The 13280-nt window shown below is 53.7% G+C and overlaps 7 protein-coding genes across 7 annotated transcripts; 3 read left to right on the top strand and 4 right to left on the bottom strand.

The window, feature by feature from the left end:
* Window positions 1-656: 656 nt before the first annotated feature.
* On the top strand, window positions 657-1747 carry HMPREF1541_00742 (uncharacterized protein; the record flags this gene model as incomplete). The annotated part of the gene is made up of 3 exons (XM_008713047.1): window positions 657-898; window positions 982-1308; window positions 1357-1747. 3 exons carry the CDS (start codon window positions 657-659, stop codon window positions 1745-1747), a joined length of 960 nt encoding a protein of 319 aa, XP_008711269.1.
* A 507-nt stretch (window positions 1748-2254) lies between these two features.
* Window positions 2255-2612, bottom strand: HMPREF1541_00741 (uncharacterized protein; the record flags this gene model as incomplete). The annotated part of the gene is made up of 2 exons (XM_008713046.1): window positions 2255-2526; window positions 2588-2612. 2 exons carry the CDS (start codon window positions 2610-2612, stop codon window positions 2255-2257), a joined length of 297 nt encoding a protein of 98 aa, XP_008711268.1.
* Window positions 2613-3507: 895 nt separating this feature from the next.
* HMPREF1541_00740 (uncharacterized protein) lies at window positions 3508-3681 on the top strand (the record flags this gene model as incomplete). Its single annotated transcript, XM_008713045.1, has 1 exon — window positions 3508-3681. One exon carries the CDS (start codon window positions 3508-3510, stop codon window positions 3679-3681), a length of 174 nt encoding a protein of 57 aa, XP_008711267.1.
* A 14-nt stretch (window positions 3682-3695) lies between these two features.
* On the top strand, window positions 3696-5252 carry HMPREF1541_00739 (uncharacterized protein; the record flags this gene model as incomplete). The annotated part of the gene is made up of 1 exon (XM_008713044.1): window positions 3696-5252. The coding sequence occupies one exon, from the start codon at window positions 3696-3698 to the stop codon at window positions 5250-5252; it is 1557 nt and encodes a 518-aa protein (XP_008711266.1).
* Window positions 5253-6229: 977 nt separating this feature from the next.
* Window positions 6230-9096, bottom strand: HMPREF1541_00738 (uncharacterized protein; the record flags this gene model as incomplete). The annotated part of the gene is made up of 8 exons (XM_008713043.1): window positions 6230-6329; window positions 6449-6844; window positions 6901-8512; window positions 8567-8700; window positions 8752-8857; window positions 8905-8943; window positions 8996-9018; window positions 9074-9096. 8 exons carry the CDS (start codon window positions 9094-9096, stop codon window positions 6230-6232), a joined length of 2433 nt encoding a protein of 810 aa, XP_008711265.1.
* Window positions 9097-9961: 865 nt separating this feature from the next.
* Window positions 9962-10866, bottom strand: HMPREF1541_00737 (uncharacterized protein; the record flags this gene model as incomplete). The annotated part of the gene is made up of 4 exons (XM_008713042.1): window positions 9962-10198; window positions 10248-10335; window positions 10471-10733; window positions 10795-10866. 4 exons carry the CDS (start codon window positions 10864-10866, stop codon window positions 9962-9964), a joined length of 660 nt encoding a protein of 219 aa, XP_008711264.1.
* A 1140-nt stretch (window positions 10867-12006) lies between these two features.
* On the bottom strand, window positions 12007-13116 carry HMPREF1541_00736 (uncharacterized protein; the record flags this gene model as incomplete). The annotated part of the gene is made up of 2 exons (XM_008713041.1): window positions 12007-12218; window positions 12270-13116. The coding sequence occupies 2 exons, from the start codon at window positions 13114-13116 to the stop codon at window positions 12007-12009; spliced, it is 1059 nt and encodes a 352-aa protein (XP_008711263.1).
* Between the last annotated feature and the right edge of the window lie 164 nt (window positions 13117-13280).

Raw genomic sequence — 13280 nt, 5'->3', positions numbered from 1 at the left:
TGTTGAAGTACATAGGTAAAGGATCAGTGATGCTCCCAATCCTGGGTCGAGGAGCGTATCAGAGTGAGTCGTATCGTGTGACTGTGAGAACAATAATGTATCCTAGAGCTAAAGCCGCAGGGTCATATGTGAACAGAGAAACTGGGGTGGACCGAACGAATGCGATAGGTGACGACGCAGCCTTGGAGCAGGCTAATTCTGGTGCCCGCAGTCAGGTCCGCAAGCCCATACCAGATGACGCCTAGGCACCCGAACGGCAGCTACGGGTTCTGAGATGTGGTCGACTTACGTAGCTAGCTCCCTGCAATCCGGCAGGTAGATCGGCGGACTCGCAATATGTGCGTGACCCGCCCCCAACTGTTCAAAGATTAGACGGTCTGGCGTACATGGTACCACTATCGATTGCAAAACGGGCCGCTTTCTTTCGTCAACATACACGTCAACTTCACCTTGCATCGATTTTCTGGAAGAGCCGATTCATTGCTGTAGTATCCGCAGCACCCGCAGCACCTGTGGTCGCATACCGAATCTGTCCAGGATCTTGTTAGCGCCGCGTCAGCCTGTACTCGTACCGCTCCCGAGCACCCCAGCACCCTAGACGCCGCCGCCGCCGCCCAGGCCTCTTACGTGCATGATCGAATCCGGGGCACTCAGCCATGCCCTGGGGAGAGCCCGCCCGCAATATCCTCATAATTGGCGCCACGGGCATCATAGGGACCTACATCACAAGAGCGATCGTAGACTCGCAACATCTGTTCGACCGGATATGCGTCTTGACCAGTGAGAAGACGGTGGTAGAGAAGGTGCAGGACATCTGTGCTCTGGAGTCCTGGGGAGTAGAGGTCTTTGTGGCACGGCTCGATGACGAGGACAAAGTCAAGGAGGCTTACAAAGGCAAGTACGAGTCTGCCAAACGCAAGAGGCCCGCCTTGCTGACCACCCACGTGCAGGCATTGACACGGTCGTATCCTGCGTCGGTAGAGGAGGTGTTGAGAAACAAATACCCCTGATTACATGGGCTGAAGAAGCTGGCGTACGGCGCTTCTTCCCCTCGGAATATGGCACAGACATCGAATATTGGCCCGAGTCTGTACACGAGCCTCCTCACATGGCCAAGTTGAAGGTCAGAGCACACATGAAGACGATGAAGAGGCTAGAGCACACATACCTAGTGACGGGCCCGTACAGCGATCTATACTTTGGTCCAATGAAGGGCAGGCCCGAATTAGGCAGTTTTGATGTTTCTCTCAAACGGGCCGTCTTACTCGGAGATGGAGATGGCCCGGTCAGCTTTACCGCCATGATTGAGTAAGTCCCGTGTGTGAGTGGATGTTTCTCTGACTGACTCTTGCATAGCGTGGGCAGGTTCCTCGTGGCCGCACTACTAAATGGTAATGCGTCGCGCAACACCACTTTGATAGTTCATTCGTTCACCGCGACTCCCCATGATATCGTGGCCGAGTATGAGGAGCAGACAGGCTGTACATGGGAGAAACAATATACGACTCTGGAGCGGCTGAAAGAGATAGAAAAGGAGGAGTATCAGATCTACTCACCCCTCGCCACAGTTGCCACGTTACGGCGGATATGGACAGCTGGTGGCACATTGTACAAATACTACGACGACAGCATCCTCGGCAGCATCGACAGCGAGAATTTGTGCAGCCAGGTCACGGCTAACATCATGAAACAAGAAGAAGGCGACCATCCTTTCCCCAGTCTGCTGAGAAAACTCAGTCTGGTATAGGAGCTCCAATTGTATTTGAGAGAAATTGGGCAGACTGAACGGTTGCTTGACGCCCATTCTGTCGTGTGTGAGCTGTATACAATATCCCTGCAGGTTGGCGGTGGTGCTGGGTCTCGATAATATCATTTTTCTCTCGTGCATGTTGCACGATGATTCTTCATGGAGCTCTTTCCAGCTTGTATTCTAGATGTCGGTTCTGGCACCGAGAATATGGCTTCACGGGTCACCTGTCGAGGAAAAGGTAGCTCGAGTGGCACTGTCTCGTGCCACATCAGAGAGAATGTCCAATACCCTGGTATGCCTCTTCCAGAACTTGTGTGGTAATTGCCAGAATCTCCATGCCTCGTAGGAGAATTGCAGCGCTTTCTTTCGTCCGACGCTCACGACCTATGACATTGCGGAGCGTGGTGCTAATTCCGCGGCGTTCAGTTGCCGTCATTGTTGATGGCAGCGAGCTACTGCTGGTTCTGCCGAAGTGTGGATTGCAAGCTGCTCCCGCTGCTATCCTCACACATGCTTGGTCGATCCAATCTCCTCCCCATGCACCTTTGTCCAGTCTATGCTCTTGTCTAACTCTTCATCAACCAACCCACAGATGGTGATATTGTCGCCGCGCAGAATAAAGAGGCCATGCTCGAGCTCGGTACTGCCTTCCGGGTCATCAGCGGGTCGGATTACTCGTTCCACAGTCTCAGCAAGGACGACGTTGGTGACTTGATCGCAAGAGATCAGCTTGCCGACAAGCGTCCGGCCATCGACGGTGATCACCAGCACTTTTTCTGCAACCCCGTTAGCATGAGACCGAGGCAGTGGGTGGCTGCAGGGCTGGTCTGAACTCACGATTGATGTAGGTGGAGAGCGACATGTTGCCGGACACCTCTGTAAGGGCAGTCGCAGCCCCACCACAAGCTTGACAGTTGCGATATCAGAGCCTTCTATCTTCTCGAATTCATGTTATGACTGACCACCACCTCATCGTTACAATATCTCGGAAACTACTACAGCCCACAAATTTCCAAACATCGACTGTTGCCTTACCCCACCCGTAGCCTTGTCCCCTTCATCGATCAGCCTTGCAACCATCAGGCAACAACGCCTCCACCACGCTAGCGCACCCACCTCATCTTCCACGAGCACATTATTGATGCAGCGATCATGATTAGGTCTACCTACCTACCTACCTGACTGACACCAATCGGATGAATCCAGAACAAACGGTGGCACTGGACCCCAAGTCTCAGATACCCCGCCTTCCATCCCGTTATACCATTTCTGAGCCAAGACCGGCGACCAGAGAAGTCATTTCAGGTACCGGCAGCGGCCGAAGATGCCACCAGGAGACGATCATTATGACACCGCGACACTTGAGCTAGTTGTTCGCCTCTGGCCCATCGCCTTGTCGCTGAGCAGCCACCTGGCAGCGGACGATCTCATCTCTTTGGCACGAACAAACTCGGCCATGCGAGCGAACCTTCATGGTTTCGCCCTACCCCAACCTCTCGCAGAATTAAACAGCACAGATCTGGTACGGGATTCCTTATACGTCGGACTTCATTGTACCCCGTATTGGCAGAGACTGAAGGCAGCCTCGTTGTTTGTCTGCTCGTCTTCGACTCATACCAGAGGTGATAGAGTGCACTCGTGCCGCCTCTGTTCGAAACTGATATGCGAAGCGTGCATCGTGAGATCTTCCTTTGCGAGGGGCAAAGAGGATACCTTCAAGAACCGCTGTCGTTATTTATGTCAGAGTTGTTGGGACCATGGAAACATCAGTCAATCCAGGCGTTACCCCCTGTCGATCTCCGGGCCATCTTCTTTCGATTCTGGTGAGCATCATGAAGATTCCCAGAACGACGACTTGTGCACATGTACACTCAGAAGTAATGGATGGCTGTGCTTGGAGTGTAAGGACAAGCAGAATTACGAAGCTGTGAGTAAAGAACGACTCATGTGTCACGGCCTCGGATGCTCTGATAGTGCCGGTGCCGACTACGAGAGACGAAGGGTTTGTCTGTGGTGCAGCAAGACCCTGCCTCATCTTGGGGCGACCTCCCGTCAGGCCTGGAACCAGAAAATCTTCGACGCACGGACAAGAAATGCACTTAGCCGTCAGGCCGATATGGAGGAGTACAACAGAAAGCGGCTGAGGATGATGCGAATGTCTCGTCGCGAGATGAGAGGCGACCAGGCTGTTCTTGGTGATCCAGACGCGGACGTACCACAATTCGTGCGGCATCTCGATAGCTGCTGCAACTATCGGAACTTTGTCGAAGAGAAGCACGTCCCGAGTGGTGAAGCAGTCTACCAATCCAAGAACGGCTACTGGAGGTATACCAGAGGCTTCCTCTTACGCATCGGTGAGAGTTGTTTGCAGAGCAAGCAGCTCCAGCGCCGATTCCGGGAAGTGGCCACCGTCACAAGGGAAGGCTCGTGCTTGTTCTCCCGGAGCATCAAACAGCGTGATAACGAACTCAGCTATATGGGTGGGAGTGGTAACATCCACTTCCATGGAAGAAGACTTCATGGCCGTGGCAAGCGCTTCGAATTGCCTGGATCAGAAGCACGTTTAGCTCAATGGGCTACTCTCAAGACACGAATCCTCAGCATGGCTTTCATCGAGCGTTTAGAATTTTGTCAAATCCAGGCTATCCTGCAGTCCCAATACGACTTTGACATGTTATGGGAAGAATTTCGCTCAATGCTCAATGTCTGGAACCTTACTCCTTTGTGGGAAGGCAGTGAAAAGAGCTCCTCCGTCAGCCTCACCAAAGATAGCACAGATGATGACGAGACGGGGACGACTCCAACAATGGGGCGCATCGGAAAGTCCTCCAGAAAAGAAGCCAAAATGGAAGCGTATGCTGCTCGGGTTATTGAGCGTCTGGTACTGGACGGGGAAGTCCTTCCGCTACGGACGACGATTGCAGGTCCAGATGAAAGAAAGGGCTGTTATGAGGCTGCATCTCCCCCCACCATTGATTCCCCTGCGGCTAACGCTAGGTCTGACCCTGGATCTGAGGACTCTGGTCAACAGAAAGAGAAAGTAATTGCCTTGCCCAATTGCTCAGCGTTCCTCACCGAACCTCGAAGGCTCGCCAACGACATACCCCAACAAGACTCAATTGTAAGGGCACCTATTCCGCTTGACAACAGACATGGAAGGTCGACCACAGATCAAGACCGAGCGAGCCTTGACCAGGCTGATCTGGATGTCCAAGTCATGGATGATGATGATGCTGCCCCCCCACCCGACTACTGGGTCAATGTCAGCAATAACATTGGCGTGATACCGTCAATGCAGCAAGATCAAATTGCTGAAACAGAGCCCATTTCTCCGATCACCGACTCCGACGCCGGTCGGAGCCTCGACGGCCTCGATAGCGATGGTGACGCTACGTCGTACGCTGACATATCTTGTATTGCTGCCGATGAAATTCAGAACGACGATGATCTGTGGGAGGCAGTTCCACCCCCAGGCCAGACCTGTGAAGGGGACAGACGCTGAGCAGGCTCCCCCCTGTCGCCCATTCATCTCTGTTCGACTGCGGAGTACTCTGGGCTGACAGTGATCTCGCCTGTGGCTGCAGCATGCTCGGCCACCATCCTGAATCCACGGCCCCGATCAGCACCCTCTCAAGCGTCTCTCGCGATCAAATGCGGCAAGCGTTACGATCCATGACTTCACGGCCAACAGTATACCTTTTCGCTTTTAGTAAATTGTCGCGCAGGCAAGCGCTTCGCAGCGGCAGCAAGATCATGTACAAACAGATTATTATTCCCGCAAAGCCAACACAAGCATAGCCAGCCTCGCGTCGCGTCGCATCGCACCGCCAATGGATCAATCTTTGCCAATAATTTACTGTACGCCACGGCGCCCTGCCAATCTGTTCCCCCGATCATCTCGTGATTGTACCCCCGAAGTCGTTCGTGTGTACATCCGACTACACGGGGCCGCAAAAAGTGTTTATATCCTGCTCGGGGTTGTGCGTGCCTGTCTGTATAGCCCAGCGGCTGTAGTTTGTTGTTGTAGTTCGTGTCGTCCCCTCCACCAACCACCACCAACCGCCGTCCCCAGATCAGTCTCGCGCCACAATGCCTCACCCGCAACCCCTGAGTTCCGCCACGAAGCCAGCTGCTCTACGCCAGCGCTCTGTCGACAACGGCAGTGTCGGCCTGCCACACCACTACCTTCCCTTTTCTCCTTCTCTCGCCGCCGCCGCCGCCGCCGCCGCTGGGGAGCATCAAGCCTGCTCTCCCTCCCACACGGCACACACTCTCGGAATTAGCTTGGCTTGTAAGGTCCCCTTTCCGCTGTATCTGTATCATGGGTGGGTGGGTGGGTGCACCAGACATAGGTTGTAGGTGGGTGAGTGAGTGCATTTGATTGACCAAATATACCAAATATAATTTTGCTTGCTTGCTTGCTTGCGGGCGCTGTGCTGTGCTTTGGAAAAAAAGACTTTGGACTTTCTTTCGCTACATTTATTCCTGGCCAAAGCCCAACGTCTCTTCGACGGCCGTGCTGAGCTTGCTGTTCAATACCTCGTAGCTCTTGTATGGTGGCAGATCCAGTCGATTGAAGCTGTCGTCTCGTTAGTCATCACGCTTTGTCTCTCGCGAGCACTCCTGACGAACTGAATGGCCTCGGGCAAACAGAGGGGGAAAGAGAGGAACCCCGGGAAGGGGGAGGAAAGTACTCACCAAGTATGACTCTTGGGCAATGCATTGATCTCACCCGCCTTCTCGATCGTGAACCGTCTGGGGCCATCACTTCCCTGCAAATCCTTGAATCCATTGACAGGAATGCGACTGGTGCCGGTCGCAAATTGTAGCAATCTGGACTTCTGCTCTGCATCCCACGTGCGAATAACCTTCCAGAAGTTCTGCACGACTTCGTCGGACTCCTGGTAGCCGCGGTAGTCGGTGTGCTTCTTCCAGTCGTCCACATCGATATCAGCAATACCACCTATCAGCAATTCCAGCTCGCGCTCGTCAAAGACATTAACGAGATCCGCAGGGATTAGCTCGTTGAAGCCAGTGATGAAAGCATTAAACTGCTCTTCAACGCGTTTGACGATCTTCCACTCGGTAACGAGTCTGAAGCAGAAGTGTTAGTGGTAAGTCAAGGAACGGCTAGGGCAGGGTAAACGTACTCTACATATTCGCGCTTGTTCTCGTTAGTGACGGGAATGTCGCGCCCGCCGGGTTTGAGGTCAATGGTTTTCGTCTCGCCAAACTGTTCGTCCTCGACGCTGAATGTCTGGTCCAAAATATCTGTGATGTCGTTGTCGAGTGTCCACGTCAAGTTCTTGTGGTACTCCTCGTCTACGCCTTCCATGTCATTGATTTGAACCTTCTTGCGCAGCATCATCTTGTAGAAAGCGCCAATGAAGAACGAGTCGAGGAAGCGACGATGGAAAATCGCCAGGCCAACAACACGACCAATGAACTTGAAGTAGTTGAGATGCTCTGGATTGATGCCAGAGTGAGGATTGATTTGCAGGGTGTAGTTGTCATGGGCGGAGTATTCGAAGAGGCAGTAGAAGGGGTTGAACATTTCGTGAGAGAGGAGGAAGAAGAATTCGCGGGAGAGACCACCGTAATCCAGACCATCTTCTCCATCGAACTTGATCATGAGTCGCTTCTTGAGATCCGTGGCACTTTGCCGCATGATTTCGGCGTAGGAATCCTCGAAGATGTTGCCGCGACGGACTTTAACGTGGCATTGCCCAGACAGGATCCTGAGCGCGGGTTGAGATCGGAAATAGATCAGCTTTCGTCGGAAGTCACGCTTATACTGGGGTACGCCCTGATCCAGAGATGATGGTAGTCGAGGATCGTCCCAGGTGGTTGTTTTGGTATTGTGATCAACAAAGTAGACTCGAGCGGTATTGGTGAGTCGCATCTCCCATCCGCTGGGTAATGGACCAAGCTGAGACACAGGTTGCTGCTGAATCGAGGTCGAATTAGCCTGGTTTCCGCCGTACATTCTGATGTACTGCTGGCGACGAGGATCAACCCATGTAGTCGTCCGAGTGTTGTGGTCAACGAAGTACGCTCTTCCCTCAGGAGTGTGCCGTTGTTCCCACCCGGCTGGAAGTTCGCCAGTTCCTGCGGTGGTGGCCCCAGTCGCCATCATCTGAAGCGCGTTGGCTTGAGGGGGTGAGCTACTGCCACCACTGGCACCACCATCTGGCAAATTCGGCGAATTAGCGCCGGTGCGGTCTTCTGGAAGCATACGATTCTGATGGCGCTGCCTTTCCTGCTGCATGGTGGCTTCCATCCTGCTTCGCTGCTCACCCTCGCTCAAGTGAGCTGATGGGCGGGTCCATGTGGTAGAGCGAGTGTTGTGATCAACATAGTACGTCCGACCAAGGTTGTCCTCTCGTCGTTCCCAACCAGCAGGCAGACGGCCTTGAGCGTCCTCGAAAGAGCTGAACCCACCAGAGCGACCTGCGCCATTGGTTTGCGGGCCACCAGGAGGTGCATTGAGAGCGGTACCAGAGGCGCGTGCGTCAGGCGGTGGGCCAGAGGTCGCTGTAGTAGTGCGAGAGGGGGCAGGACTAGTGCCAGAGGAGGGCGCGAGCTGGCTTGTAGAGGCTCCGGCCAAGGAGGTTTGACCGTTCATGTTGCCTTGTGAGCTCGCCGGCGGACGGCCAGGCTGATTTGTCGGGGGTGCAGATAGATTAGTAGATAGATTAATGATGAGCTTTCCATGAACGACAAGGTTATCGGTGGACTTCTTCAAGTCGCGAGTGAGCATTTCTGTGTTCAGCGTCAGTCACCTTGCGCTGATGACGATTCGGGGCAGCTGCCTACCATCACCACCTGCGTCAAAATCGATAACATCGCCAACGCGGATATTGATGACTCCAAGGAAGCCTTGGTCCTTCTTCTTGAACTTCTTTTGGTCAAAGATCTGAATGGCGAGAATGCTGTCCTCTCCGGCTCTCCTAGTCTTGTGTTACCACGAGCTGCGCCCGGTTGTGATAGGAGCTACGCACATATCAAAGACCTCGTTCCAGTACGGGTTGAGCGTCTTCTTGATAACAGAAGTGGTCCGGGTCTGTTCGCCACCAATCGTGGCGACAGCGAAAGGGTCGGGAAAGCCTGAACATGTCAATCCCTGTCGTCGATGGCGGGCTGTAAGGACTCACGGAAGACATCTCTTTTATACAGGCCATCTGCGGCAATGACTGCGGGCGAGATTAGGCACGACGATTGAGAGCTAACAAGTGAGCGACATACTCGTTACCCGAAGGTTCGGCTCTCTGTGCAGATTTGTTAGCTTCCGCTATGCTTATCTCAACGCTGTGGAACACATACGAGGGCAGGTTGGCTTCAGGCATCCTTCAAATATATGGCCGTCTACGCGGCGCGGCTCTTTAGGGTGTTTCCGTGCTCTTTGACCGATGGTGGGGTAGGCCACCACGGAGACAGTAGGGGGCCGCAACGACGCGGACTCGATTGCGGAAGGGACTCGACAAGCAGAGCCAGATAAAGCGAAGACAATGTAAATGAATACAAAATGCGTAGGCCAGTATCGAGGCCGTCTAAGGCGTATTCGGCAGCGGGAGGGAGTGGTGTAGTCAGGCAAGTAGTCGTTTCTTGAGGCGCAGCTTAGGGCGCTAAGAAGGAACCTGATCCGAATGCCGGCACGGTTTCAATCATCGCCTCTTAAGCAGCAATGCCACCTTCATGTCATCATTGCATAAGAGATCGCAAATGCAAACAAACCGCCCTCTATGAGATTCCAAAAATTGAGAGAATGGTACGCTGCTGCCGGCGCCCGCTTGATGGTCTCGTGAGGGCGCCGTAGATTCCGTGCGACCCTCATTTCGCCTGCATCCCCCAGCTTACATCATTCTTCCTAACCTGAAAACGGCGGCCCAAGTTACTGCGTTCGCTGCGACGATACCGTGTAGTGATGTTTCTGCATTTGTGATTCCAACCTGTGGAGGTTCTAGGGTTTTGTTGGCAGTACTAATCTCATGGCTCAACGTGCCCGATGAGTATTGCACCACTCCTTCATGCGGGACCAGACTTCGCCATAAGCGACTCTGTTGAGTGGAGTGGTCTTCTTGAAGTCGTTGGAGTCGTGGTAAAGAAGCATTTTGGGAAGCCAGTTTTTTCCTTCACGACCCGAGCCAGTCCAACGCGCAATGTGCCAATTTCCCAATTACTTCAACTCTGCCTCAAGCTGTTCATCGCTACTCAATATGGCGCATAACCTCGCCCGCCTCTTCCACCCCTAAAGCCACCGCGGTAGCCAGCTCTTGGTGCATGGGAGCCACCCCCAAACCCACCTCCGTATCCACTGCCGCCGCCACCATACCCCCCGCGACCATAACCTCCACCACGGCCACCACCGCCGCCGCCGCCGCGGGGAGCGCCGCGACCTCCTCGGCCACCTCGTGCCATGCCAGGCAAGTTGGTTCGCTTGGGCACGACCTATATTGGGCATCAGTAGCTGCCCATATGCACTCGAGTGTTGACATACCTTGAGGGCGCGGCCTCGGAAGGTACTCTCATTGAGCACGAGAGCCTGTGCAACCAGACTTGGGTCGGTGAATTCCACATATGCATACCTGCGCGAATTCCAATCAGTAATCCATCTCTTGCCAGGCAGCATGAAATGTGTCTTTTGCAAAGTGGTTGATGCATGGGTCTTGAAAATTCAAAGTGAAAGCCAGCTCTTCAGAAAGCAAAGGTGCTAAACCCACCCCTTGGGATGACCGGTGAACTTGTCGAGCAGGATGGTGACCCGATTGATGGTGCCTGCACCGGTCGCAAAGTGTGCTTGAATCTCTTCAGGAGTGGCGCCGTAGTCAACGTTGCCGACGAAGATACTGCGCGCATCCACATCTTCTCGGTCTTCGCGTAGGCCGCCTTCCGCAGCAGGTTCGAGGTTTTTCTGCATCTCGCGCAGCTTGGCCGCCTCGGACTCCATCTCGGCGACTTTGCGCTTCATAGCGGCTATCTCGTCCTGCAGGGGAGAGGTTATTACTACTGGTCTTCTGAGGTCTAGCATGAATGTCTTGACTTACTTCTTCATCACCAGCGCCTTCACCCTTCACCTCCTCTTCTTCTTTGTACTGAGGCTCCGTGTCATCCGCCATATTGACGGATGTATCTGTTTAAGCTTGACCGTAAAGCGACGTGGTCTCGGGATTGTATGAAGGAAATATGCCTCGGAAAGGTCCGTTCAAGTACGCGTAGCGGATGTAGAAATCGCCGAAAGAGGGCGGATATTACAGAAAGGCAAGCGAGAGAGATTTTGAACTCAGACCTTCAAGTAAATGAATAGTGAAGGTCTCTAAGCCGGAGTGCGTTCGAAGTAGATAATTAATTTGCCCTTATTGATCGACTCGAAGTCACGCTCGAACCGCAGTTCGCCAAGGCTAGGCTGCAGGGGAGCCTTGCATGGCTTCACGGCTTCACGGCCTTCCACTTGCCTCTATACCATGCCGACGTAGTGGGTGATAGGACTTCGAGAAACGGCGCAATAAGTATTGAGTTTCGCGTAGTCATAATTCGGTTGTATGATCTGAGCTAAGTGGCCACTGAACTTCGAGAGACCGTTGAGAGGCATTTCAGGTTGGTAGGCATGTTCTATATACTGGGCTGTCTGTCACCCATATGTCGAACATTGAGGAGTCCGTACCTGTAGAGCCATGGCAGCGGAGTGATATCCTTGCCAGACCTCCGGCTTTATGAAACCACACAAGCACAAGACTGCGAGGTATACAGTAACTCGCGCACCAATTTCTGCAATGGCCAAAGCAAACAATGCTGGAAAAAGCAAAAAAGCAAGGCTGTAGCTTTTGCTACAACCTCCCGAACCAGATCTGATGGTTTTGAATGCCACTGTAGAAGGATATGGTCGCTTTCTCTACGCAATTGCAGGTTGGACCAGCGCTTCTGGACAGACATATTCGCTTCGATGACCAGTTTAGTGGCTTCGATAGACCGAGATGGTTAGTCTCCTGCAAAGTCGAACAAGTTACATTTCTGCGAGCTCGCTGATTTCGTGTCTGGAAGTTGACTGAAATTCTGCCGACCCCGTATATAAGGGGTCGGAAAGGCGAGCGTTGCCTGGTGACAGGGAGGCTGGTGGCGACGCATGGCCGTTTGCGCCACCGCAGCACTGCCTGGTCATGGTCGCAGGCGGTTCGAGTCCGGTTCTGTACTCCTAGGAAGCCCATGTTGACATTTTGGTTGAAATCGAGAATCGCGTCTCTGCTGGTCTAATATGCATCTCACTCGACAGCGGTGTCACTAACCCTCCTTGCTTGCCGGTAGACGTGGAACTGAGCGAAAATGATCACGTCCTCTGCCATGGTTCCTAAACTGCCGATGAGCCAAGGGACATTGGTCAGGACATAATCCTTATCGAGTGAGTGACAGAGAATTCCCGCTCCATAAGTCAGGTTTCCGAGCAGAGACAGTATAAAGAATAGTAGCGATAAGCCTGGCAACAGTTAGTATAACAACACCAACATCATCATCAGCGAGCACTTACCTTCGCAGCTCTTCTCCTGCCAGTTCTTATAGATCTGCGGCAGCCGCGCGCCGAGATACAACACAGCGCTGGCATAGCCCAAGACCTGCGCACCAGGCGCCATCTCCGTCCCATGGACCTCGGCGGGTGGCGGACTCGGCTTCCACGCGCCTGTTCCGTAAGCCGCTGCCCAGCCAGCTGTGCCAACAACGACGATGCCCAGCACGCTTAGAGCATTTTTGCCCCATAGCCTGACACCACTCTCATCCGTCTCCTCCAGAATCTTCGCGAGGTGTTCGTTCCTGGCCTGCTGAGCGGCAGCACTACTCCGTCGTCTTTCGGCACTGCCTCCGCTGCTTCTCCGGCGCTCACCACTGCCCGGGATGGTGCCAGTGTAGCTGCCAGTCCTGTTCTTCTTGATCAGCGGCGCCCTCTCCCCATCTCCATTGGCCGCTTCATCCCTCAGAGCCGCACTCTGCCCGCCGATCACACTGTCCCCACGCTCCCTGGCCAACAAGGCCTTGGCCTGCCTCCTCTTGTTTCGTATCCCGTAATACAAGCACTGCCCAATGAGAACCCCATCACTGATACAGAAATATACTGCAATGGCAATGATCATGGGGACAAGGCCTGCCCATGCCGCCCCGATCAGGTTGCAGATATCGCCGAGGAACCACACAAAAATGAAGGCGAGCGAGACCGCTTCGGCCGAGGAATTTCGATAGTTCTCGAGGAGCTGAGGCAGCAAGAGGAAAATCCAGCACGCGAGCGAGATGGAGCCCAGAATGCCGCTCAGGGCTTCGTTGGCGTGAAGCGGGTACTCATGTGAGTGGGATTTTGAGAGCGCGGTCAAGAGGGGAGCGAGCATTATGTGTGGCTCGTGTGAGCTCGAACAGGGGAAGGGGGCACGTGAGCTGTGCTGAAGCTAACGAGACCAAATATAGACGATTGGAGGGTAGGGAGCTGGGTCTGCCAGCGTGCTTTGCATGCAGCTTTTCTCTGGTCGACGAGATGTGGGCGAGATCTCGAATG

This window comes from Cyphellophora europaea (genome assembly GCF_000365145.1).
Source record: "Cyphellophora europaea CBS 101466 unplaced genomic scaffold supercont1.1, whole genome shotgun sequence".
NCBI lineage: Eukaryota > Fungi > Ascomycota > Eurotiomycetes > Chaetothyriales > Cyphellophoraceae > Cyphellophora > Cyphellophora europaea.
Note: the sequence above shows the minus strand (reverse complement) of the source record. Positions and strands in the feature narration are given on the sequence as shown.